The 26,801-nt window shown below is 41.9% G+C and overlaps 1 protein-coding gene across 1 annotated transcript in view; it reads left to right on the top strand.

Annotated features, from left to right (window-relative positions):
- EIF2B3 (eukaryotic translation initiation factor 2B subunit gamma) overlaps positions 1-26,801 on the top strand; it is a 96,093-nt gene that overhangs the window by 63,116 nt on the left and 6,176 nt on the right. The window contains exons 6-10 of the mRNA XM_071564919.1: positions 1,152-1,282; positions 1,935-2,128; positions 6,251-6,328; positions 7,017-7,165; positions 21,393-21,496. Coding sequence (XP_071421020.1) covers positions 1,152-1,282; positions 1,935-2,128; positions 6,251-6,328; positions 7,017-7,165; positions 21,393-21,496 — 656 coding nt within the window. The remainder of the gene's footprint in view (positions 1-1,151; positions 1,283-1,934; positions 2,129-6,250; positions 6,329-7,016; positions 7,166-21,392; positions 21,497-26,801) is intronic.

Genomic DNA, 26,801 nt, shown 5'->3' with positions numbered 1-26,801 from the left:
GGTTTAGTACTTCCTCTTACATGTGCCAAGCTTGAGTTCATTTTCCACATGATTTTCCCAAGTACTACTTTAAATAATTCACAATTCAGTAACTAAATGGATATTGTTAAAATATTGAAACAACAACAATAAAGCTCTTTCAAGAGTGCACTCCAACTGTAAAAACTGTTGATTTGGGGTTTTTTTTCCCAAATACTTTATTGAAAAATAAAATTATCTTCTCATAGTCAAAATCGAATTAACAGGGTTATAATCCCATCATACAATAGACTTTCTACATTGATATTTGTAATTTAGAAGAGTTTTTTTCTTGATTCATTGCAATGTATAAATGAATGCAAGCCTAAAGATAATTTAATGATCAGGGTCCTTGTTTAAGGCATGTGTAGCTTGGGTTAAAACCCTTCATGATTTCTCTGCCTCCTAGTATTGAGGTGTCAGAATAGATATCATAAAAGTTGAAATCTGTACACAGAAAAAGATGGGTGTATTGCCAGCTGAAGCCTTTGGAAGCTTTCTTCATCAGAGCACCCAAAGAGCATGGAAGTCTTAGGACCTAAACTAATTAAAATGTGCTGATTTCTTGCGGTTAAAAGACTGAATCGTTAAAATTTGGAAGTTTCATGTGATCAAGAATATTGTTAATGTGTGCATCATAATTTTTTTCATTTAAGGATCTCATATTTCATCTATCCTTGAGCATTTCCATATTTTTATCACAAAGAAAAGGAGCTGCTTTAGTTTTTCCTCTATGTGTTCTTTATTCTCTCTTTTTATGTCAATTGATGCCATTTTTAAGCCACATAAAGAGGATTTCAGTTGTTGTCATGATAATGTTGGTACTTTCTGCATCCCATCTCCATGCAAGCAGGAATTGCAGGGTGATGCTATATTAAATTATAAGCATCTCTGTTGAAGTAGAGCAATTTGTTCTAAAAATGAAGATTTTTCCTTATTTTCAAGCTTTCTTTATATTTTGATGCATTAAGGAAGCATGTGACTAGTGAACATTGTCTTAGTGTCTTGGAATACCTGGCATTTTGATTTATCCTCATGAAAAATGTGCAAATGTCTGACAATGTTATGCAAAGAAAATGAAGACATGTAAGTTTTAGTATTCATGGACTTCATGTGTGCATCTTCTTCCCCAGGACAATCACATCTCTCCGGAGTGAACTGATTCCACATCTGGTTAGGAAACAGTTCTCTTCTCCCACATCATTGCAGCAAGGACTAGACAACAAAGAAGAGGATCAAAAGAAAAAAGAACAAGCATCCCTAGGTCAGTACAAGTATCAAAGAAAATGATATATGGGTATATGAAAGTTTTGAAGTCTGTATGCTACTGTATGCTACTGAGTAGAGTACAGAATTAGCCTGAAACACTAGGTTGGAGATTGGGGGTTTTTTCTCATGATAGCAAAGATTTTATCCCATTTCTTTTTCAAACAGTATTGTGCATTATTTAAATATTTTTGTCCTTCCTTATTTTGGTGTAAATCATTAGCAAATCAGCTAGGGGTTCTGTATTTTTTTACCAGACTACAGGATAGGTAAATGCATTTTTGAAAATGTAATTTTAGGAGGGAGTTCCTAAAATTGCATAGGGCAACAGACTAAGCCTTAACCACCCTGCACTGGGAACTGGACAGGATCTCAGGTCTTGGAACTTATTTTTAACATTTCCGCTGTCTCCTGGTGTGACCTTGGGCAAAACTTTGCATCTCTCCTGGTTCCTTGATTCACACCTGCAGAATAAAAATAAGCACTTACTCACTACACGTGATAAGATCTGTTAATGATTGCTAAGTATCTCGCCATTGAGATGAGGTGAGGCAAAGATTTCCCTTCACCAACAGTATTTTAATAGTATTCCTCTTCAGAAAGTATTTCATTAAATCCTGTCTAACTTCATGCATGTGTGTGTTCTCCAGACATTTATAGTTTCATAAAGGAAGATAATAGCTTGCTGAAACCTGCTCCAGATAACTCTTGTTGGAATGATCATAGAGGAGATATGAATGAAACTCTCCATGAAGGACAAGTGCGCTGCTACGTCCATATAATGAAAGAGGGGCTGTGCTACCGAGTGAATACTCTTGGGCTGTATATTGAAGCAAACCGACAGGTGAGGAAAATACAGAACTGTCTCCTGGGAGTACAGCAGGAGTTTATGGGACATTTTAGCCTCCAGGAGTGGCTCCCTGCGATACAGCAGAGGAATATGTGGGAATTGAACCAGTGCCATCTTATCTAGGCACATCATCCTGCTGGTTGCTGGATAGGGATGTGAGGCCAGGAAACAGTTCTGTCACTAATTTACTCCATAGCTTTGATTTAGCTAAGAAAGCCCTCACCCCACACACTCTTGTGGTTTTTTGCGGGGGGGCAAGACCTGCAGGCCAAGAGCCAAGAAGTGTGGAAAATAAGGATGGAAGTAGTCTTGATAGCTCATCTAATCAATGTCCTCCACATCCTAAAGGCAGGATCAGTTCTGACTGGACTCTTCATAGCAGATGTTTGTCTGTGATAATGACAAAGGTTATTAAGAATTTGCAGGAAGACCTAAACTACCCTTACATTTAAATTGCCCAATGATTTCCATGATGAAAGAAATTATTTAATGAACAGGTTTCACTGCAGTGGTACTCCTGGTAAACACACAAGTGAAAGGTTGATCTGTTGCAGCTTTCACTTTCACAGTACTCAGAATTCATAAAATAAAAAATCACAGGGGAGGATTAGAGAAGCTTGTACTAGCTAATGAGCTGATGATTAAAAGCTCTTAATGTTTGTGGAGTGGAGTTTTGGGTCTTTTTGGAGGGGTTTACTACACTGGCTGATGCAGTGTACAAGTTCTCACTTTGCTCTGCTAGTGATGAACTTCACTGCTATCAGGAGTGGACAGTTTCCTCTCGTTTTGAAAGACCAATAAGGAGTGCAGTAAGGAAAGACTCGGGATTTCTGGAAATGGAGCTGGGAGGGTGATAGAATTGCATTGGGAATCCTGGAAGTGGGCACAGCCTTGCATTTGCTCTCAGACTGGGCTGATTTGTTTTTAATAACATGAATGGATTAATTTATGCAAATCAGAATTGCAGCAAGGCAGCATGAGTTTACACACTGGAGCTCTTTCTCCTTGGTGCCTGTAGAGGAGCACAGAAATACAATTATTTGCTTCATAGCTGGGGACATGAGAAAGAGAGGCAGCACTGCTGTCAGAAAGAGAAAACTTTCCCCAAGGATAACAGGAACCAGTGTGCCCAAAGGGTTAAGAGAGAACACCGTTTGCTGGGGGAAGTGTGCGTGTACATTTGGCAGCAGCCACTTCAGTAAAAAGTTATTGACTTAAGCCAGTCAGACTCCATGTGGGTTTTTTGTGTTGGTTTTTGTTTTTTGGTTGTTGTTTTTTTTTAACCTAAATATTCTACATTTTGGTCAGTTCAGGAAATATATTTGCTCCTGGGTGGTACAAAGAATTAGTGTTTTGAAATCACATTGGGGCCTTCAATGTTGGAAAGGATTTTCTTTGAATTTTTAACTTTTTCAGGATGGTAAAATTTTGAAGGAAACTGTGTTGAGGTAAAACATAAAATGGACCTTAATGAGGAGTTGTGGGAAAGGAGCTCCTTTTTTCAGCGCCACTACATTTTGTTTATCTTGCTAATCCTCATAAAAGATAGACAATCAATTTGATCTGGGGGTTTTTTTTACCTGTTTGTTGGTTATTAAGGAAGGCTTTTGATGTCTTGCTTGCCCTTATCTTGGTCTTCATGGACCAGATCCTGATTCCCTTGCTGCAAAGCCAGGACCTATAACTTTGAGGTCCAAAAGAACAGACTCATAGAGCAGTAGCAGTCCAGTCCAGTAGCTGTGGAAAGGAATAGCATCCTAACCTTCTGGTGAGGAAACAGTTTGCTCACATCATTTCACTTCCAGCTGGGTTTCTGGATGCCTGCAGCCTGTGTGTGGGCAGGTGGGTTCAGGAGGGAGTTATCTTCAATAGCAGGAAATAGTTTCTTTGTAAGATGAATTAAATCCAAACACATCTTAAACCTTCCCTTGACCCAGGCACTCCCTCTGACTCCTGCCCCCCGTGTAACCTTCCTTTTCAGAGTAAAATGCTTGAGCTGGTAGCTTTCTTGGGTTACCTCTCAGGCCGCACTACCATTGACTGATTCTAGTAAGGGCTTTGCTCTGGCCAGTAAAATCCTTTATTTATTTCACCACATCACCTTTCCACTGAGGAGGGCAAGAGCCTTTTTTTTCATTTCTTTCCCTTCCCACAGATCAACAGTGGATAGCAGGAATCTTCCCAGCCCATGCTTAGGTATTCCTTGGTGTTGTGTTCCTCACTTGGATCTGTGTGTCAGGTGAGGACAACATCCCTTCACCTAGTGAGCATCATCTGGGTGCACTGGCCTAGTTTGTGGTGTTCTGGTAAACTGGTGGTTTTCTGTAGTGCCTGCACCTTGGACTGAAGGATCTAATCTACTTCTATTTTTTAATAAGTAAACAAAACACAAGTCAAGTGGGTAGGACCAACTTCAAGATGTAAAGAGCTACAGATGTGAAAATGTCTGCTGGGGACAACAGGCAAATAGAAATGATAGCTCAGACACATGAGCTCATCTGAGCTCACTTCAGTCGTCTGAATGAAGCATCAATTGTGAAAATTCTTACCATGTGAAAAACAGCACTATTTATCCATCCTTGTATGCTGGAAGGAAAGTGGGTTGGTCATATTATGAATATCTACATCATTTCCTGCAAGTAACTCATTTGAGATCTTGAGATGTATTATCTGATCCCAGCTCCTCCAGATCTGTGAGATTTGCTCCTTGAGGTTCACTCCCCAGCCATCAGCTGTTGTTATCCCAGCTTTCTAAGGAGGTCATTTTAAACAATTGTACTGTGTGGCAGTTCCTTCATAGCAACTTTGGAAATTGCTGGCAACATTCAGCCAAATTCAACACAGCAATAAAGATCTCCAAGATAAACATTTCTAAGACTTTTGTGAAAATAGGTGCCTAGAAAAGAGAGACTTAATGAGTGCTGCTCCCTTCCTTTAGGCAAACCCAGTTGCACCATCACCGTGCTGAGACTCCAGTTGACTTCCCAAATGGACAGTCATTGCACATATCCTGACTGGCCAAACAGCATGTGGGGAGCTCCCCACCAGCCCAGCACACGCTGCCTCCCTCAGGAGTACAGTTTGCTGTGACACACAGAACTCTTAGGCATCATGCATCACTTTGCCACCTTCTGTGTCCCCTGTGTTTCTTTGACTGCCACCTCTGTCCTACCAAGACACATCATACATTGCATCACCCTGCCAGTAACTGTGCAGCACTGTGTCTGTGCATTGCTGCAGGGCTTCCACCTCCGCTGAAATCCCCATCTGTGCTGTCATCGCCTTTTCTATGGTGTGTGACCTTGGCCCCAGCGTGACGCCAGGAGATGCAGAATGCCTCAGGCTGCTCTTTCACCCACAAAAGGAGGAATGATGGAGTGATATCCCATCCTCCTGCAACACTGGCTCCCCTTTCTTTTCAAGAGCCAGGTCAGAATTGCTGTCCATGGATTTGTTCTTGGCTACCTTGTGAGCTGTGTCTCTCTCTATTACCATCTCTGCTTTGTCTGCTTATCTAACACCTGCCTTCTCCCTTTCAAGATCCTTTTCTTGTGCAGATTTCTACCATTTGGAATAGCCACTTGATCAACTTTAGTTTCTTTCTACTTAAACATCTGAAATACGGTTTTGTTGCCTGTGCCTCAGTGTAGTACCTTATGGAGTGGGCTAAACATAATCATCTTGTTATGCTGCTTTACTGATTTTTATTTGGTATTACCTGCTTCCCTGCCTTGCTTTACAGAACAGCATAAAACACGTTGAGCTGCATTTGAAGTTGCAGATGCTGGACATTATAATAAAGTCAGGATGTCACTGTTCAGCTGGAGCCAGCCTGCTGCTGCTGCTGCTCCACTGCTTCTCCACAGGTGGGAACCTGAGTTGGGAGGAGACATGCAGTGCACTGCAGTGGCAGTGTGTACCTGTCTCCTTTACAAAAGTGGAAGATGATAAATCACACATACCTAGTGGACACTTAAGATGCAGTAACCTACCTTTTCCTGTAAATTAAAATGTTTATGATATATGCAGTAGCACAATATAAACCAAAGCCATCTTTATGTAATGTGTGGGCACAGCACTGTCATGTTAACTTTTGATGTGGGTTATTCCATCCAGGTTCCCAAGCTATTGCTTAATCTGGGTCTGGAAGAGCCACTGATTCATGGATCTGCACAGATCAATGACAGAGGCATGGTAAGCGTTCTCTTTTCCCATCTCTGTTCTTTCAATACAGTCTGCACACACTTTGCTTCAAGAACTGCTTGCTAAAATTCAGTCCCATTGTTGGAAGCGAAGCTGAGTTCTGAAGTGTGGAATGTCTATGTTGGGTGATACAGCCCAGAGTCTCCTGTAGACTCACCCATGTGTTCCTGCCTTTCAATCTCTTGTCTTCTAAAATGTTTGGTAAAAATTCTATCTTACTTCCAAGACCCAACTGCAGTCTCTTATTCCCTAGTGGCAGTTTTTGCTGTTTGAGCAGTTTGCCTCCCAAAGGACACTAGACCCAGAAGGCATCAGTATTTTAGCCTTGCTTCTCACTGAAGCATTTTGCTTGAACACCAACTTCAAGCCTCCCTTTGACAGGTCTCATTGGGCAAACCTGAATGAAACCAGTCAGTCCCAGCAGGACTGTTCTTACCTTGCTGCACGAGACCTGCAGAGCTGGACCCACTTAATGGAGTTTGGCCAAGCTAATGGACCTTGGGAAGACTGTCCAACTGCCCAGATTTCTAGATCTTTCCTCTGCCAAAGATCTCTCAGGGCAGAGCATGGTAAACTTAGTTGATGAGTGCTTTGAGACATGCTGTTTGTAAGAGGTGTATGGAGAACACATCGGAGAACTCCATGTACTTTTGCTAGTGTCTGTTGTCTTCTTCCCTAGGTTGGATCAGACAGTATTGTTGGGTCATCCACTCAAATCGGGGAGAAAACATCCATTAAACACTCCGTCATCGGCAGCATGTGTACCATAAAAGACAAAGTTAAGATAACAAACTGCATCATCATGAATTCTGTTACAATTGAGGAAGGGTATGTTACCTTTTTGTACTTAGTTTCCTAAATTCTTTTTCTAGATCAGTATTTTTTGTCCTGTAAAGAGTCCTCAGTCCAAAGAAATTATACCAGAGGGTGTGTGAGTCAGAAATAAGTCTCTGTAAGCAGTCTAGAAGTGCACAAGTGAAATTAATTAATGGGAGGACCGCAGTCTTGGAACATAAATTTATTCTTTTTAGAGTAGATCCTTTCATCTGCAGAATGTGTAAGTAAGTCAAGTGGATGTATGAGTCTCTATAAGCTTGTGTGTCATTCTTCAAAGCTTTTATTTTGATGCCTCGATCTGTGAGTAAACATAAAACAATTTGAGACACAAAACATATTTCAAAGTGGTACACTTACCAACTAAAAATGGTCTCTCACCTTTGAACATTACAGCTTCACCTAAAATGTCATTTTCCTTGGTCCTTTTCAGTTGTGCTGCAGCTTTAATTTACCATTGCCTATGCTGAGTAATAGAATAAATGAATAAACTTTCAAAGAGAAAATCTGCCAGCTAGCAGAGGTTTCTCGTGCACTAAAGACACTGACTAAATAGTTCGCCTTGAGCTGTACATTTCCAAATGTGGGAAAAGTGGCCTATCTGTAATTGTTGATTTCTGCATGCCCCATCTTTCCATACATGCTGGCTTGCTGTGGATGTCAGTGGAAAGGAAACTGCTAATTGAGTCTGTGCAGACCTGTATAAATTCTCTGCTCCTTCATGGCTTGAGGTTTGCTTAGGGCCTCAGGAAAAAGGCCAAACTCTTAAAAAATGCCAAGTTGGCTCTGAAAGTTGCGTATCTGAAAAACATAAAACCCCAAAGGATGTGGGGTCTGTGGAGGATACTACTGTTACATAACTAAATTACAGGTAAGTATGGTACCTTACCACAAAGTGTTTGTCTTTAATAGAAATCCACAGTAATTTCAAGCACATAATAAATCAGAATTCCATTGAGTATAGAAAATAGCTGGTTTCCAGTTCACTCACAGATAGATCCAGTATAGCTGTATCACAAGCTCTACTCCCATAAAAAGAAGAGGAACCTTTCTCATTTGATCATAAGACGCTCTGTCATTTTGGTTAATGAATTGATGCCACAGTGATAATGGTATTGTTTTGCATAAGAGGTCAGCAACTTTACCATTAAACACACAGGCAGCTGGATGTATAAATACTGCTATTTTTATGAAAACTCCCAAACCCCCTTGTGTTTGTCTGCATTGGTGTATAGCAGTATTCTAAGTCTTAAATCAAGTCCAGAGTCATTATGTTAAGCATTTCACAAAATTCCACAAGCATCATAAAATTGATGATGTATTATTTCTTGAGAGGAATCAACTGACTTTTGGGGTAACATTTTTGTGAATTTCTAGAAAACAAGTGTCATCCCTAGTTAATCTTGGTGAAAACAAGGTAGCCACCAAAAAGTGAAAAAACTCATAGTCCCAGGAGTTTACCCCCTTGCTGCTTATGGTTGCTGCACACTATGCATTGGAATCAAATTTGTAATTATTCCTCTCCAGCCAGAATTATAGACCCTGGATCTTTATTTCAAGGTGTACAGTAATCGATACTGTGTAGATCTGCACAGATACTGAGCTGATAAAGTATTTCTTATGGCATCATGCTAAATCTTAAGATTAGAGGGGCATAATGTCATGCATACACAGGTAGTAGGAAACACAAATATTCTGCCTGCTGAGTTTTTTTGAAAGAAGCCCTGCTTGTAGTGAAAGATTTGTCTGTGGTTTTTTTTTCTATGTATTTTGACTCTTTGATTACTTTGGTTAAATCTGATAAATTTTTGTTCAAATACTAATGATTCTTATACATGTTGATGGATCCCTTTTCAACAGGTGGATAAACTGTATGTAGTTAGGCTTTAAACTGCCCACAGCAGACAACGCCTTAAAAATACCTCTACTCTCAAGTGTCTCTAAAATAGCTCAAGCTTTATCTAATCGCCAACTTCAGAAAATGTCTTCATCTTTAATTGGAAAGTCCATATGTGTTTGCTGATATGGGTTAAAATGAGCATAATAAAGTGCCTTGACAGATCTAATTAATTTTTTTGTTACACAGCAAATGTCCTACAAGTAAGCCAGTTTTACCATCTAAAGTATCATAGATTAGAAACTTCTGGAATTGCACTGTGAAGTGGGTAAAAACTGTGTCATTTAAAGAATATACATTTTAATGCTGACTTGAGCAGCTCAACCAGACTAATGGACTACCATGTTAATGCTCAAGTCAAATGTGAGTGGTAACTGAAGGCTATTCTCAACAGTGTTCATTGCAGTAACACCGACTTGAAGCAGCAGGCAAAGACTGCAGTAGGGCACATATTATGGAAAAGACAGAGATGTTTAGATAACTCAGAGAAGAAAAAGATCAGGTAAATCTTCTCTGAAAGTTGGGTTACTGGGAACAACCATGTGCAGAAATTGCTCCGCGTTCCAAGTTCACTTATCAAGAGCGACATGACACTGCTTTGGTATTTCCATTGCCACTTATATCACCTCTAGATTCTCTGGGTTGAGTCTTACTTTCTTTTTTTTCCCATCTCAGCTGAAAAAGTGATCAGTTGTTTCAGTTCACTATGTCAATATAGGAAAAAAACCACAAAAACCCCAAACAAACAAAAAACTAACAACAACAGCACCCTCAAGCCCCCAGAAAACAGGCAAAAAATGTTTATCTCTTGGTGGTTTTCCTGCAATGTTGTTTGGGAATCCTGTGCCATGGTTCCTGTAGCTTCAAGATCCACAAATTACCTCTCCAGACCAGGAAAAGGTTTTGAATACACTCACCACATTTGATACCAGCTTCTGAAATGGATAAAATAGAATCTTGCTATGCAGGTGGGAACACTATAAGGTGCTTAGAACAAAACCAGGTTCCTGTTGTTGGGCTGTGGTTGGCTCATTATTGGAAGAACAGAGGTTATGGCCTAAGTCATGATGATCTTCCCAGCTGAATGGATGAGAGAACTGGGGTTAGCTTGGACAGTGCCACTGCATAGTGTTTGCAAATTATGATCTGTTCTCTAGCAATGGCTGGTGCATTTGATACTCTGGAGGATCCATAGCAGGGGTTTTTGTTTTCCCTGGTGTGTAAGGCTTCTGTTACATTATATATGTCCCCTGTGAAGTGATTTGAGTAGATATGAATCCACCCTTAGAAGAGATTACAGGGGATTAAAGAAGTTAGTAACAGAGCAAAATAATTGGTAGTCCTTTCTTAATGTGTTTCCCACTGTGCAGCTAATTCTTCCATCAATGAGACAATAAAATAGTGAAGATTACATATGTGCTGAATGATGGACATACTTGACCAAACTGGGAGGGATGTAATTTATACAACAGCACAAGTGCTGAGAGACGCTGACTGCCCAGGTGACAGGCTGCAGCAGGGAAATGGTTCTTGTTTCCCTCTGGATGGCTCCCCAGAGCTCAGTGACAAATGATTGCACTGAGTTACATAGTTGGAGAAAATCTACTAATGGAGCTGAAATTACAGGTCACTTGAAGACTTTGTCTATCTGAATGCTCCTGCAGTAGCTGCGCGTGTCCTTAGTCTCTGTAGTGGCTTGGGACTGCCCTTCTGTTTGTTCTGTTTGCATCAGAGGTGGAGCAGCTGAACTGGATCCCTGGACTGATGCATCTTCAGTGCAGGAGTCCCTTCATTATAGCCCACTTGCAAAGAGGCAATGTGTAGCATCCACAGACTGACTGAACCTTGTTACCATTTGAAAAGGAAAAGTGATGTCTGGTAGGTTTATCCCCCTGATAAGCAAGGCTGGCAAACTGGTCTCAACAGACGAGGGAAAGGCTGAGGTACTCAAGCCCTTACTTGCCTTATTCTTCACTGGCAACATCTCTTCCCACACCTCTCAAGTCAGAGACTGATCAGAGGGGGCTGGAGTGCCTCTGCTGTGAGGACAGAGAGTTGGGGTTGGTCATCCTGGAGAAGAGAAAGCTCTGGGGAGACCTCGTTGTGGCTTCTCAGTACTTAAAGGGGGCTTATAAGAGTGATGAGGACAAACTTTTAAGGCCAGCCTGTTGTGTTAGGATAAGGGCCAGTGGTTTTGAAATAAAAGCATGTAGATTAGATACAAGGCAGAAAATCTTTACTGTGAAGGTTGTGAGGTACTGGCACAAGTTGCCCAGAGAAGTCGTGGCTGCTCCATCCCTGGAAGTGCTCAAGGCCAGGCTGGATGGGGCCCTGATAAACCTGGGCTAGTTGAAGATGTCATTGCTCATTTAAGGGGCCGTGGACTACGTAGCCTTTAAAGGTCCCTTTCAACCCAAACCACTCTATGATTCTATAACTGTGTTTCACTTGGTGGATTTAGGCACACTTAGCTATTTTGAAATGAGACCAATATATGGATGGATGGATTAATTTAGTTTCAGGTTCCTGTCTGGTTTTTGTTTTGGCAGTTAGTGGTTAGTTTTGGGGGGGGGTTTATCAAACATTGGCTTTATTTTTACCAGTCTTGTTGTTTTACTTAATTTGCTATCTTCTGGCAGCAAGAACATCTAATCGCTCTGGTCATACAGGACCTTGTGCTGAAGTGCTCTGAGCATTACAAATAATATTAACAGGAAAAACATGTTGAATCCTTTATTCCATCCCTGCAGAGAAATATTTCGAAATCTCTTGTTTGTTAGTACAACCATCTCAGTGTATACACTTACTGGAAGGAGTTTGGCCATTTTGTTACGTGCACAGTGTATCCTTCTTCCTTGGTCATGGAAAATGAATGGAAAAATTCAGGAGATGGGACTATAGTAAGGAAAAAAACACAATCTTTGGAACTTCTTAGAGTTTAGTTGAAGAAGCAAGCCTGAAAAGCTCAGATAAATATTGAGTCCATAGTAAGCTGTGTTTTGAAGTGGTCTTGTTGACATGCTGGTAGTCTATACTCCAGGGACTCTGTGCTAGATTTAGTGTCTGAAACGAAGTATTTTGTTGCTTTTTTCAAGAAAATACAGGAAAGCATTCTAATAATTTTTTATGGAAATCACAAATAGACTGGTCTGATTATCAGACAGGACAAATGGCACAATATTTGCATCAAGATTTCACCTCCACAGCTCAGAAGTACCAGATCTTCACAAAGTAACGCAGAAAGTTAAACCTGTCTCACCTATAATTTTATCAGAAAAATTGCTTAGTGGGAATGATTGTGTTTAGATGATGGAAAAGATAAGTGAAAGGTCTAGTCAGATGCTGGCACAGGCCAGAGAATTTCAGGCAATACCTGCTGAGTTGAACTCAGCAGCTGTTAACTTAGAAGATGGTGATCTTCATTTGAAAATTGGGAATAATTTGAGGTCTCTTGACCAACTCAGGAAGCTGTTCTAATGTTCCTTTTAGTCTCCTTATTTCCATTTGTAATGTATAGAGACACATCTCTGTTCTGAGTGGTTTACAGTGGTCTGTGGTCAAAGATGCTGTGTGTGGCACAGGGGTTTGCCAGCACAGGTCTAATTTGTGGGATGTAGGACCACCAGCTCTGACAGGCAGTTATTGCCTTCCTCTGATATTTATGGTTTTTATTTTTAACAGTTCTCTGACTGGACCTCTGCAAGATTCCCCCTTTAATTATACCTTTATGTCTTCATCCTGGTGTCCATGCTACTTTTATGTGATGTCTCAAAAGATTCCTCACCATTAAACTGCTCAAGTTGTATCCCACACTGGGAATAGCCGTGGGAGAAGGAGAGGATTCCTTCCAGAAAGGAGTTTGCAGCAGACAGTTGCCAGATAGCCTGATGTAGTGGGTTGTCAGTTCAGGAACTGTAAGACTGGGATTGCAAATGTAACTGAGGTTATTGTGTGTAGGGGCTGGAATCACTGAACAATAACGTGACTCTGTTTTTAAAGCTTACAGCATGTTGTTGGAACCAAATGAAAACATAGAACCCAAAAAAACTGCTGAAAGTCCCCATGTGACACACAGCTAAGGTCACCTTTTGGAAAGAGAAGAGTTTAAAAAGACAGGCAGATATCTTTTGGGTCAGGCTGCACATGATGGCAGCAAAATGCAGAGTGTCACAGCATCAGGGAACTTGGAATGCAAGGGAGGTGACACCAAATGCTTCGGGTTAAAAACTGCAGGGAGGTGATGTGAATATTGAGCACAGAGGGCAAGTTGGATGAGTCCCACAGGGAGATGTGGTAAACCTTGGGAAATTCTGACTCCCTGGGCAGAAAGAATAGGCTGGATTAAAACTTTGTATGAAGCATTAAAGTACGCAGATTTGTTGAGGAAGAACTGGCACCAAAAATCTTATGTCAGCCAAAACTAGCATCTTCCTTCTTCGGTCATGTGAAGACAGTAAGTTATGCATTGGATTTTGTTAAAGGTGTTAAGGCTATCTGTGTGAAAGTAGATGGCACAGATGCCGTAGTGTTACTCAGTGAGGAGAAGGAAGAGAGACCACGTGTGACTGGTTAAAGGCTACTCTAGTTTACCACGTCTTCAATTTATTTCTACTTTCTATGAGAAAACGTACAAAGGAAGAAAACAACAAGCAATGCGAGCTGGATTGACTACTAACTGCAGATTGATTGTGAAGTTTATTGGTTGTTTCCTCAATAGTGCCAAATCAGCACCTGATGTAGAAACAGTCAGTGGTTTGAAGAAAATTCTAATTAAAACCAGGATGGAATTGAACCTTTATAGGGGTTCAGTGCCTAAGTAGTCTTTTTCCCCTTGGACAATGGCAGTACAAAGGAATTATCCTATTGCCAAGGCAACATATTTTATAGTACATAACCTCATGAAAAGAAATGAGGACATGAAGTTGTTTCCAGCACTATAACTTGCAAAGCTGGACATAAAGATTTGCTTATGCTGGAATTCCCAAACATTTTTTTCTTGAATAATTTTTTAAGATGGCTTTTGTCTTCTGGACACTTTGTCTCATGCCACCAATTGCCTCCCTGCCATATGCTAGCCCTGGAAAGAAGAACAAGTTTAGGACAGATATCACAGAAAGCACATGAAAAGTGAGAACTCCTTCAGAAATAGCACAGCTCAGCTTAAATATATGGATAAAGTATGTCATAGGTATGGATAAACATGGAATACATGAAGACAGCTATGTATAGTCCATGCCTGTAAAAAGGGCTCTTATTTCTCTTGATTATGTAGCAGTTCTGTCCTTTCTGTCACACTTCTTGGCTTTAAACTAAACACTTTTGGTCAGGAACCATAATCTTCATTCTCCTATTTAATTCACTGCACATGCTGTATAAGATAGAGTATAGAGACAACCTCTGACTAGCAGAGTTTGCAGGAAGATGAATTGAGGAAGAGAGAGCAAAGTAGGAAACTAGTGAGCAAGAAGCAGTGGAGCTACTTGCAGGACTGGTTTTCAGTTACTTTCAGCTGAAGTCAAATTCTCCTGTATCTAATGTATTTAGGTAATTTCTCATATAATACCTGTTATCTTGTGAATGTCTGAAACATTATTACCAGCAACTCCTCAAACTCTGGCTACTTTCCTGGTACATTATTCTACCTTAAATAAATGATCTGTTCTTTAATCTCAGATGCAGATGTTTCCCTGATAGTGCAGGGAGCTCTTCCCAATTTTCCAAACATCTTGTTCCTCAAATTTTGAATTTAAAGCACAGATGAGCTCTGAAAAGTGGTATTTTAAAATATGTCCTCTCATTCTGCTGATCTGCTGCTTCAGGTGGCCAGGGTTATGTCTGACTTCAGAGCTATAAATAAGCCTGTGCCTCCTGCTAACCACATGGGTCTAATCGAAGAGTATGGAGATTTTTCACAAGCAGCTCATTGCTGCTGGGTTTTGGTGGGAATCTGGGTGTGAGTGTCTCTGATGCTCTTTAAAATCTTCCCCCACTTGGGTAATGGAAAAGGAAGAAAATATCACTTTGTGCCAGAATTGTGCCTCTAACTTCCTAAGGGGACTATGGACTTGAACAAATTCAGCTTGGATCAGCTGAAGCCAGCTTCAGTTTGTAGGGGTGACATTTAGAAAAAACTTTTTTCATGTCAACCTAGCCCATTTGATATGGAAGCTGATTTAACTAATAATGTCTTATACAAGGCCACAGCTCTCAACCCAGAATTGCACTTGAAAAACTCCAGAGAAAATATCTTTTTACTATGCCCGTTACCTCACTCACTGTGACTGTGCCAGCTCATGAGACAGTAAAGCAAACACAGAGATAGGAATGAACATACAATTTCTCTGCTTTGTTTCTTTCACATAGACATCAGTAGATTTCCCTAGCCATCAGCAGTGTCTGTAAAGTCGTGCAGGACATGGCCCTTCCACCCTCCAAAAGACAATCCAGACAGAGGTCACTTTTCCCCCATGTGAGGTTTCCTGCTGTAAAATCCTTGCAGCATACTTTTGCTGAAGTGTGCAATCCTGAGAGCTGCATAAAAGACCACCAATTTGTTTATTCCAAGATCAGCTGGATTTAACTGAAGTTTCTGAGGTGAGGCACAGCCTTCCAGGCGACCTCCCCCGGCAGCCTTAGTTTCACTTAATAAAACACATTAAGGTAGGTTTGAGGCAATCCTTTAAGGTCAGTTGAACTTTCACTGGAAAATACGAGTGCTGGCAAGTATATACAATATGTAATGCAAAATGTTTAGGGTGTGGGGAAGTGGTGTAAAGGAGCCATACCACAGTGATGAGCTTGGCTAGAAAAGAGACATGAAACAAGTTCCTTAGCAAAAACACCCTCAGAGACGGGTGAAGAATTTAGGGGGGTTGGTAGAATGATTTTGTTACCCCCAAGGGGAAAAACAGGAGATCAAAGCCCAAATTCACTTAAGAATGCTTGCTTTGAAATGTATCTATAAATTATAGCACATACTGCTGGCATCTATTGTAGTCTTTGGTATTTACTTGAGTGTATAACATGAGATTCACGGTGCCCTGAGTTCTCGTTGTGTGTAAAAGCATGTTGGTGTAAAAATGTATTGGTGTGTAAATCATGTTGGTGAAAGGAACATTTGGGGTTCTCAAGTTCCCTTGTAGTGTTTTTGCTTCTTCCCTGTTTTCCGTGGTCTTTGTGCCTCACCCCCGTGATCGTGAGTCCCAGCTCCCAACTCACTAGCTAATGGATTCCTTGAGGGGTTGCTGGTAGGTTTTAGAGCTCTTCATGTCTCCTTGCCACCTCTCAGTGCTAATAAGGTGCCTGTTGTGGCTGTTATCTTCTTGGTGAGGGCAGAACGGGATGTTGCTCCCAGGGGAATCCGTATCTGTTACCCCTCAGTCAGCAAAGTAGCTGCCGGGGCATGTCACCCTTTGCTTTTAACTTCTGCGTCAGTCTCTCCCTTTCACAGCTCATCTGGAGGAGCAAGAGACCCGACTTCTTGGCACGGCAGAGCAGTACCAACAGGCTGTCCTAAGCTTTGTGCTCCAGGCTCTTTTCTTTCTCGTGAGTCTATAGTTTTAAGCATTGCATTTTAGACACCTCATTTGCTTTGCTGTCCAACAGAGATTATGTCAGGGTTTTGGCACAATTGGATTAAAGTACCAGACCTGGATAACTTCCATTGGCATTACAGGAGGTTTGCTGTAAGGCAAACCTGTGACATTCATACCTTCCTAAGCTTGCACAACCAGGGCGAGAGCTGCAGTTGAGGTCTTGACCTCAGTTACTTAAGCCCCTTTCTCCCAGGAGCGTTCATCACTTTAATCACAGAGTCCTAAATAATCAGTGGGTAGCCTGTAATTAGGGGGTTGTGTCTTGGACTCCTGCTGCCTGCTCCCGGTGTGCTGAGCACTGCGTATTTTGATTTCCCTTTCCCCCAAAGGATGTTTGATCTCAGATTTACACTTTATAAAATTAAGAAGGGTACAGCACCTCAGTCCCCTGGCAATCTTCCTGCTTTCAGTGGTAGGTGCCTTTCTTTTCCCAAGTATCACAGTGCTGCAGCAATTGACACACTTGATTTAAGAGTTTGATTTACAAACCGATACTCGGGCTGAAAGTCAGCAGTTCCAAGGCTGCATAAATCAGCCTGTCTCTGGGACTAATACTTCCTTATTTATAATTTCGACAGGAGATGGAATTCTTTCTCAGTTCTTTACATTTCTTTCAGATGTAATCGACCACCCTGTCCTTTGGTTTAAAGCTATGTGACTTTGCCACAAATAGAGGGAGGGGAAAGTAAGCCGAGTCGAGGAATTGCTGTGCTATAAAAGCTCCATATTGTGCGCTCTTGGACTTTGCTTTCTCCCAGCTTCCTTCAAGCCCACACAAGAGATGGACTTGAGGTTTTTTTGGCTTTCTTCCCCTCCCCCCTCCCTCCATACATACGCTGACCTTTTAGAAAAATAAATAAAAGATAAAGAAGGACCTGGAATGTTGCAGAATGTGTGTACATTTCGCTCTCTGTTGTTTTCTGCTGGGATTACTTGTTTACAATGGGGGAGAGAGGGAGGGCAGAGGAAGGGAGGTCTGTGGCCTTAACTGAAATTAGTGGCATTTCAGAGTGATCTTGTTAGGTGGTCTGCAGTTTAAAGACCTAAATCCTTGTAATCCCCCCATGCCTCCTTGGCCACTACTCCTTTTGCTCTTGTTCTCTCACTTTCAAAAAAACCCACCCCAAAGTCAGCCTCTCTGTCTCTCAGATACAGGCGTGCACCATACGCACAGACACAGACATACACACACACTCTCTCATATGTTCCCATTTGCACGTTGTACCTGTATAACAAATTAATGCTTTAGCTACATCTGTTCCCACTACAGGACTGGGCTTGTAAAATGCTCTCTCTAGAATGCAGACGCACACTGGATATTTTTATTTATTTTCTGAAAAACACCCAGCTGCCAGACTTTCAGCTTGTGATTACACTTAAAACAAATTCAAATTGAAATTTCAGCCATAAATCAAATGCCCCAAATTAGTTCCTCTTGTGGGTTTGAACATGCTCTTTGGATTTTAAGGTCAGAAGATATCCGTTTTCACCGTGCTGAAAAGTTTAAAAATATACTACATTTTCAGGGGGAAAAAAAATATGGTTTGCATTATGAAGCAGTACATCAATGTGCGCATATGCACACACACACACACACACACACACACACACACCAGAGCTGATGAAGCTCGATGCTCTCAGAGCACCTTTGAGGCCTGATAGCACCTAATTGTTAAGCAAGGCAGGAACTGTGGTGGCAGTTTAGCTAAGGAAACTACAGAAGAGTGCCCTGAGATGTGAGTGATATTTACCCTGTAAGAGAATAAAAGTTTTTCCCTTACACTTCAACTTGAAAAAATAGTAAAAATTAAACGAATACACAAAATACTTCTCTTGGCAGGCTTTATAACTTTTTTTTTCTTAAAAAGGCATTTACAAGTGGTTTCAAAATGGCTGTGTTACATCTGTCAGCGGGTGAAGGGAACACCCACAAATTGTGTTTTTATCTCTTGAAGTTTTGTTCCACTTGAGCAATAAAAGCCGGATTTGCTGCTGGTTTGTGTGATTGGGGTAATCTGAGCATTGAGTATGGTTTAAAACTTCTGCAGTTGGTTGGGTTTATAAGTTTTAAGAAACTCCTGGGGTGGTGGAGTTTGTGGGTTTTGTTTTACCCTGGCACTGGGGAAGGTTTGATTTGCAAACACCTGGCACAGACAAGTTCATCTTGGTTCCCTGGGCTGTCCCTCCAAACAAATGGTTTGGCAGGAACCCCATTATCTTTGATGTTAATGTCATCAGCAGTTTCTTGGTTACAATGCTATGCTTTCTTCGGGAGTTGAAAGGCTATCCTCAAGTAGGCTCTGAACACACATGTAGTATTCTCCAGCCTGGACTCCACACCAACAGCTTAAATCCCTTCTCTTCTGGGGAATATCCTCCTGCATGAGGGTAATGCTGAGAGGTGTAGTGCACTCACAGCCACTCTTATGCTCAGGCAAAGTGATAGATGGTGAGAACCTAAAAGTTTGCAGGGGAAAGCTTTCATCTGGCTGGTTTGAAGCAATGGAGGAGGAGGTATTCTGGAGTGCACATTTTGGATGGGAGCCATTTCAGTGGGAAACGAGCAACTTCTCCCATTCCCTTCGCTAGTCCTGTTGAAAGCCAAGCCAGGATGGCAGTAGTGGGCAGTCCTCCCTCCACTGATCCCTTCCCTACCCTGGCTGCAAATGCAGAGTTGCTCTTGCTCTCATAACCACTGTTGCACAAGACGATGGCCTGAGCCGCTGTGCCGGCACACGAGGCTATTGGAAAGGAAGCAGATCATGACAGTGTGAGAGCAAAGGCAGGCAGGGGTCTGCTGTGTATCTTTGCCGCTTTTTATCTTATTACCATGTTAGTAAAAACCTTGCCAAGGCAACCTGAGCTGGTTGCTTGTAGAATAATTGCTCATATTGCCTCCTTATAGGTCAGAGGAGGGGGAGCTTAAGTGAGTTAAGAGAATAATTGTTCAGAGGGGACAGTCTGTTCAAGGGGAGCCATAACTGCGAACCGCTGTGACTGAGGTCCAGTTTTATTGCTTTTCCTCTTGCAGAATTAATGCTGGTTTTGTGGGGCAGATGGTTTCTGCTCAGACTCACACAAGCAACAGATTTGTAATATGTTAATGACAAATTACATGTTATTAGATAATAGTGATGTGTAAACAGGAAGATACTATGAATGAATTTTGAGATCAGTGGTCTGGAGTGAGGATCAATGTTTCTGTCTTCTCCTGAGGACCACAGGCTAGCTCTCCATTCAGTACAGAACTGAGGCTCCAGGCTTTGACCTGATACCAAAATCCCTCTGTGCTGTTAGTTCAGACTCCAGGGTAACAGTTCTGTCCATGCGCCAGCCTGATGGTGTGATGCAGTCATCTTTCACTAGTGCAATGAGTAGTGGTGATGCCTGTGACCAAAGTGGAGAACGGCTGCAGATCATTAAACTGTGCAAACCATCATGCAGAAAGTCACTGAAGCCAAAAACTTTGGGTTTTGACAGAGATCAGCTATTGAACTGAGGATAGGAAAAATATTCACAATTATTGTAATTAATATTAGCAGAAATAATGGGGAGGAGATACCCAATGCTGTGGTTGACAGTACGTCTAGCAAGGAGGAGCAGATTACCTGCATCTCTCTAGGGTTATAGATCTTGCTTATACCTTCTTCCCAATCAACTGGTTTTGATGTGTGTTAGATTTAGGATTTTTAGACACTTCTGGTATGTATTTTCTGTCTTTCAGTGACTTCTACCTTTGCACATGTGAAAACAAGGAAACAAATCATTTGCATCACAGATATTTTCTTCTCTCCAGCTTTGAAAGAAATTACATTTAATGCCATTCAACACTACTTACGATGCTCACTGAACAGCATTTCAGGACACATCACAGATACTGGTAAAATTCACAAATTCCATTTAACTGGATGAAGGGGCTCAGAGCAATGCAGAATTAATTCAGCATCTCTCATCAAAGCAGTTATAAAGCCATCACTTGGAGTCTGAACTCCTTTCCTACCTGGGCAATCAGATTGGCAGATTTGAACACTCGTTATTACAGATTCAAATACATCTTTGAATAAGGTGACTTTTGCTAAAGTTCCATCCTATATAGCATTTCAGACTTTGTGGTGTCAAAGGCAACATGAGTGTGAAGATATCCAAGGCAGGTAGAGCAGGTCTAGTGTGGGTTTCATGGGTTTAGTACTGCAGAGTAATGATGTTTAAGTACTTGAATGTAACATGAACAAAGTCAATCAGCTGAGGTATTGATCTGCCCCTTTTCTTCACCCTTTCTTAGTACCTGGCAAGCTCAAACATATAAAACTTCTCAGCAAAATTTGCAGGGAAGAACTGGGCTGCTGCTCCTCTTTTTAACTGGGAAACTGAGCAGAGAAGCCACCCCCGCAGTTACCCAGACTGGAAAATACAGGACTTGATCCAGGTCCCAAGTCTTTATTTATTCAGTTAAGTATTTATTCTATTAAGGAAATGTAGAGGAAAAGCTGTTCTCACAGGAGGTAAAACTGCAAACTCTTTTTTTTACAAACCAATTCTGACACCCGGCATTTAAGTTTTTCCAGCAACTGTGTGTGAGGATCAGGAGAAGAATGGAATTTTTGAAGAAAGAGCAGAACTGAATCTACTCACAGGATCATGTCACACAGTCATTAGATATTCCAGTGGATGCCTTCATTTTTTACCCATCATTTTAATTATTTTCTTGCTTTACTGTGTTTTGTTGTAGGTGCTGTCTTCAGGGCAGTGTTATTTGCCATAATGCTGTTATAGAGAAGGGTGCAGACATCAAGGACTGTTTGATTGGAAGTGACCAGAGGCTGGAAACCAAAGGTAAGTACAGAAGTTGTATTTACTGTGCATTTGTTGTAATCATTTTCAGAACTTTTTCCTTGAGATTTTACTCTTGCTTCTTCATGAAGTGCCAATAAACAGTGACAGTTTTGCAGTGGGATGTCCTGTATCAGGATTTGTTTTTCATGGAAAGTACAGCTTCTTGGCATAAAAATAGTTCAGGGACTTGCTCCTTTGAAGTTGGCAGCAAAGCTCTGTTGTTGTTGTTGTTATAAAGAACAAGACTGGGTGCTGAGACAGTCTTTTCCAGAGACCACAGTTAGATCAGCTGGAGGTTGTCCTCAGCAGAAGGAGCCATTATTTTGACTAGTAGTCTTTGTCAGTGTCAGAGGCGAAGCAGTCAAATTATTGATCACACAGACATCCTTCTCTGTAAATGTGACCAACCCACGGTGTCAGTATGTTGTTCCCATTCACCTTTCTCCAAGCAAAAGCTGAAGGTGGAGCATCAAACTAGGAGCTGCTGTGCTCCATACTAAAATACAAGGGCAGCTACATTCAGATCTTTACTGCTGTGAAGTGCTATTTTGGGGCTTCAGAAAGGATGCAGCTATGCGGCCCTCGTTTAGGCAAACTTCAGCAATGCGGTGGAAGTGCGCATGGTGAGGGCTCGGTGGTAACCGCCTGAGTGGAACTGTTGATTTCCTGCCCTAAGAGATAATGGGCAGGAAATGGCTGTCTCAGTGACTGCATCCCAAGCAGAGGCTTTTTAATGAATATTTATGGTTAGGGTTTGGCAGATCCCTGCTCTAGTGTGTGGACCGAGGACAAAAATCAGTTCCTTTGCAGGCTCCATGTGAAGTTACTTAGTCAGATCAGGATTTATTTGCTTGCTTTGTCTTTGTGGGTGGATTCCCAATTCTAAGTGTCGTGATACAGAGCAGGGTTTGCACTTGACGTAGTACAGCGTAACCTATTTTTCTTTAGATTGAAACTAAAAGTAAAAAGGACTCATGAAAAAAACTATTGATCTTGCAGTTGCAAGTCTCAGATACTGTAGGTAACACACAGTGATTGTTCTGTCCAGTGTGGTCTTGATTCCTGTGTGACTCTGGGTCTACTCATACCTTACCCGTCACATCAGTCTGAGTCGGTGTTCCTTGTGGGGTTCATTGCCCCCCTGTTACTGAAGATTTGCACTAATCATGATGGTCTATTTGTATCCTCCCCTGGGCATAGAGTCATAGAATCATTTAGATTGGAAAAGTCTTTTAAGTTCAAGTCAACCACAAATCTAACACTGCTAAGTCCACCACTAAACCATGGCCCAAAGTGCAAATCTACACATCTGCATGAATCACCAGGGGAAAGGAATTGGGTCACATTTGGTTGTTAACCTGCAGCATGAACTGTGAGGATACAGGGTGTAGATTTAGCTAATATTTTAGGATATAGGAGTATATTGGATTTCTTTAGTAGATCATACCAAACAGAAATATCACCCTTTGACTTTGCTCGCATCTGCTTCAGAAGTCTCTTCCAGGATGCAGATCCTAGTCTGGTGGAAACTGTTCTTTTTTCTTGATTGTCCTTGTCATCCTTGTCTGAATATTTTTCAGTGTCTGTAAATGTATTTTCAGGGAGAGTACCAGCGCTGTAACCCATGGTTCATTTGCCTATTCTTGTAGAGTCTAGTGCTCACCTCTCCAGAGCTTAAACCCACTTCTTAATGAGCCTGGGGCCCTCTAGTTAAACTGTCCAGAAATGTATGATTGACATGAGCAAAGACATATTCAGTAGATTATAAATACACCATTATGCTGAGCAAGAAAAAATAATAAAGCTTCAGTTCATTTCCCTGCCTCAGTTTCCTACCCAATCTAGAATTTCTTTGGGCTGGGGGTAGGGTTTGTCTCGGTGGTCTGGGATCTGTCTGCGAAGTTCATGACTTATTTCCTGAACTGTGGAGTCTTTCCAGCCCAGCATGTCTCTTCTGACCTCAGCTGGTCCTGTAGTAAACTGGGTCTTCTCTTTTTTGCTGTGAAAGCATGCCATGACTTCCTCTCCCCTGCCCAAGACTTCCTGTGTCTTGTGCCAAGCTTTTGGTGTGGCCCTCTAAGTCTGTTTCCATATTGCTCCTTTCATCAAAACTTTGGCTGTGTTGTTCTGTTTGGTAACTTTTCCTTCTTCAAACTCGAGCCTCCGTGGCCAGGTTAGGAAAAAACCTAGTTCTCTTGGGTAGGAGCCACCTTTTCTTGCAAGCTGATCACCCTTCGGCAGATGTAAGCAGTAGCAGCTGGCTGCTGACCCCAGTCTGTGCAGCAAAACTGCATACACCTTCCCAGAAACATTAAAAAAATAAAAATACAGCAGTCCCTTATTCCAAAGCATCAGCCAGTATCCATCAAAGGTAGAAATATCCCTGAATCATCCTACACAGCCCCAAGCAGATCCCACAGTTGACTTGGCTGCAGAACTGGCTGTGTGCTGCCTGCTCTACCATATGAGTCCTGGCCACACTGCTCAGGCAGCTCAGGGTACAAGAGTTCTTTGAGCCAGTGGTGCACTGACCTTCTTTCACAAAATGAATTCCAGTCCCATGCAAGGAGGATGGCAGGAGAACAGCTACCACAAATGATAGGCAAACGTAACTCAAGCCAGCTCTCATCCTTCTCCTTCTACAGAATAATATGGGCATATTTAGGGTGGTCCAAATGGTACAGCTGGGAGTAATGGGATTGAATTAAACACAATTTCAGTTGGCTATATAGAGCATTTCCCTAATGGTGTGGTCTGGTAGGCTTTGGGATAATCTCCCTGGGGACATAGTGGGAGACCTCATCACTTAATAATGGGTTTGACAAATCTCTGGACACCTAAACAGAAGGAACACTCCAACACTGGTTGTTAGGGTAGATCAGATGCAGCCTAGTGCTTTCAAACAAAAAAGAAAGTTGGAGACACAGGAGGGAGTAGGTAAGTGTAAGCAATGATGTCCCAGTCCTGCACTGACTTCAGCCCTGTCACGGCACTGGCCAGGGATGGTATTTTTAAGTGCCTCTGTCAAAGACAAGGTATGGTGTTTTATTTAACTTCTGGATTTGGAAGCTGTGCCTCTTGAGAGCCATACTATTCTCTTCCTACTGCTTTTATTACCATGCCTAGGAAGTATCCACTTTCATTCCTCTTTGATACTTTAATTTAAGGAATTTGCTAACAGAGAATCAACAGATGGGCTTTTTGAAAGCTACCTCACCAGGTAGCAGTTTGAGAAACATGTTGGTACCTTAGAAAAAGGCAGTAATTATTAAAGGGATAGGAAATGGCAGACAGTATTCCAAAGAAACATATCAGATCATTTAATCACTGTTTCACAGGCAGTCATTAGGATCATGCAGCAGGGTTTTTGATAAACCTATTTTTAAAGAGCATGCTCAAAAGCAGCATGCACTCATTGAAGCAGCACTAGGGAGAGGGAGTGCTGGTGCCGTGCCAGTCGAGGAGTCAGATGAGCTCCATAGACAGTAAGTCCAGTCCCAAAGGAGTCTCCAGGCCAGATTCAACAGGGAGTACATCATACATCTGGTATTGGTTAGCTAGGAAGAAGCATATACAGTAAAGCAGCCTAACCTTTCTTCAGAACAACACCATGAACAGAGACAGTAAACACACACATAAAGGACAGAACTAGCAAAGTGGATCTGAAACTCACCACCTTATCCCTCGCCTTCATCTCCATTGTCATTGGGGCAGGGTTGTTTTATTTGCATTGGGAGTTAAGGACCCAGGTATTGTTTACAGACAGCTTGAATCATTGCACACCCAAAAAGTGCATTACAGCCTTGTTGTTGCCACAGCGCATGTGTTCAGAAAGGGAAAAAAAACCAACATTCAGGAAATCTTAGCTTGGGGTAGTAGCATTGCCTCCATTAGGCTACACACTAAAACTTGTTCCTGTTCTTTATGCCACCATATTTTCATTGTCCTTGGTGCCCTGACATAGCACCCAGAATGAGCAGAGCTTGCTGAATATTGTTGAATATGGGGAGGTCTCCATATTCCTCATTTTCCTATCTTTTTTCACATTATGTCCAAAACCTTCATTACTGTACCATATGCAAGACACAAGATCCTTCCTTTCTATGGCTTTTCTGCAACACTTGTCATCTTAATGCTTTATAACTGCTAACAGCCTCATTTTCACCTCCTCAGCAAGAATGTGGTTGGGTTTTCCTCTGGTTTTACCTCTCATATTTTAGCCTTAGCATTTTCTTTGTAAATGTTGGGAGGGAAGGTTTAGTCCACTGAAAAAAAACCCAACAGTTTTATTTGACATGATGATGTTGACCCTTGCATGGACCATTAGCAGTGTCAGAAACTTGTACTCCATTGTACAGCTTCCTGCTGCTTCAGCTGATGGGAACTGATAGTAGTGGGCCTTCTTTAAGGGCAAATGGATCTGCAGTGGAACAAGAGAAGCTCTTTGTCAGGAGGTTTCATAGATGCCCATGGGCATCAGCAGCCCTGAGATCCACTCCCAGTGCTGGCAGGCAAAGGCTGTTGTTACTGTAGGGTTTGCTGCTCCTGCCCCCAGCACCAGCCATGGGGCCCCAACAAAATCACCTATGTCCTGATCCTGACACCTACGTCACAGCTCTCCACTACAGCTTTGTCCCAGGACCAGGCCAATCCCATTCCTAGCCTTCTCTTTGGTTTTCCCCCTTGTCTTTCTCCCATGGAGACTTTTGTTTTTTACTTGGTTGTCCCCAGAAACCCACCTGTCTCCTCCTCTGGTATAACCATAGCTGATGGTCATACAGGCCTTGCCTAACAGTCCCATGCTCCATTTTTCTTCTGGCACTCATCAGTTGGACTGCATCCCTTTCCATACCAGGGTTGTGCCTGGGCAGGCTCGCACTGAGCACAGGAGGGAAGGGGTTCTGTGTGGAGTGCTGCACTGGTCCATACAGCGTGGAGAAAGCCCTGCCTTCCTCCTGCACTTCCACGGCCAAGGCAGTCTCTGGAGCTTTTAGCTGCCCTCCTGAGAACATGTGCAAACTGAGATGGTTTCTTTCAAAGCTTATCGCATCGCCAAAACTGTGTGGTTTCTCACAAGAAGAGAAAAAGGCACGTATCCAGTAAGGACTGGCTCCCGTTTCCAATCCCTTTCCAAGTCCTGTTCCAAGCTTGGAGTCCTAGGACTTCTCAGTGAAACAGAGTAAAAATGCTTTTTTTTTTATGAGGGCCAAAGAGTACATTTTTCTCTAATGTCATCCTCTGAAGGCAGGTACAGTTTATGAAACCTCCACATATGAATGGGTGACTGCTTGTGTGGAGATACCAC

Source organism: Pithys albifrons, chromosome 10 (genome assembly GCF_047495875.1).
Source record: "Pithys albifrons albifrons isolate INPA30051 chromosome 10, PitAlb_v1, whole genome shotgun sequence".
Lineage (NCBI taxonomy): Eukaryota > Metazoa > Chordata > Aves > Passeriformes > Thamnophilidae > Pithys > Pithys albifrons.
The sequence above is the reverse complement of the archived record's forward strand: the minus strand, read 5'-3'. Positions and strand labels throughout refer to the sequence as shown.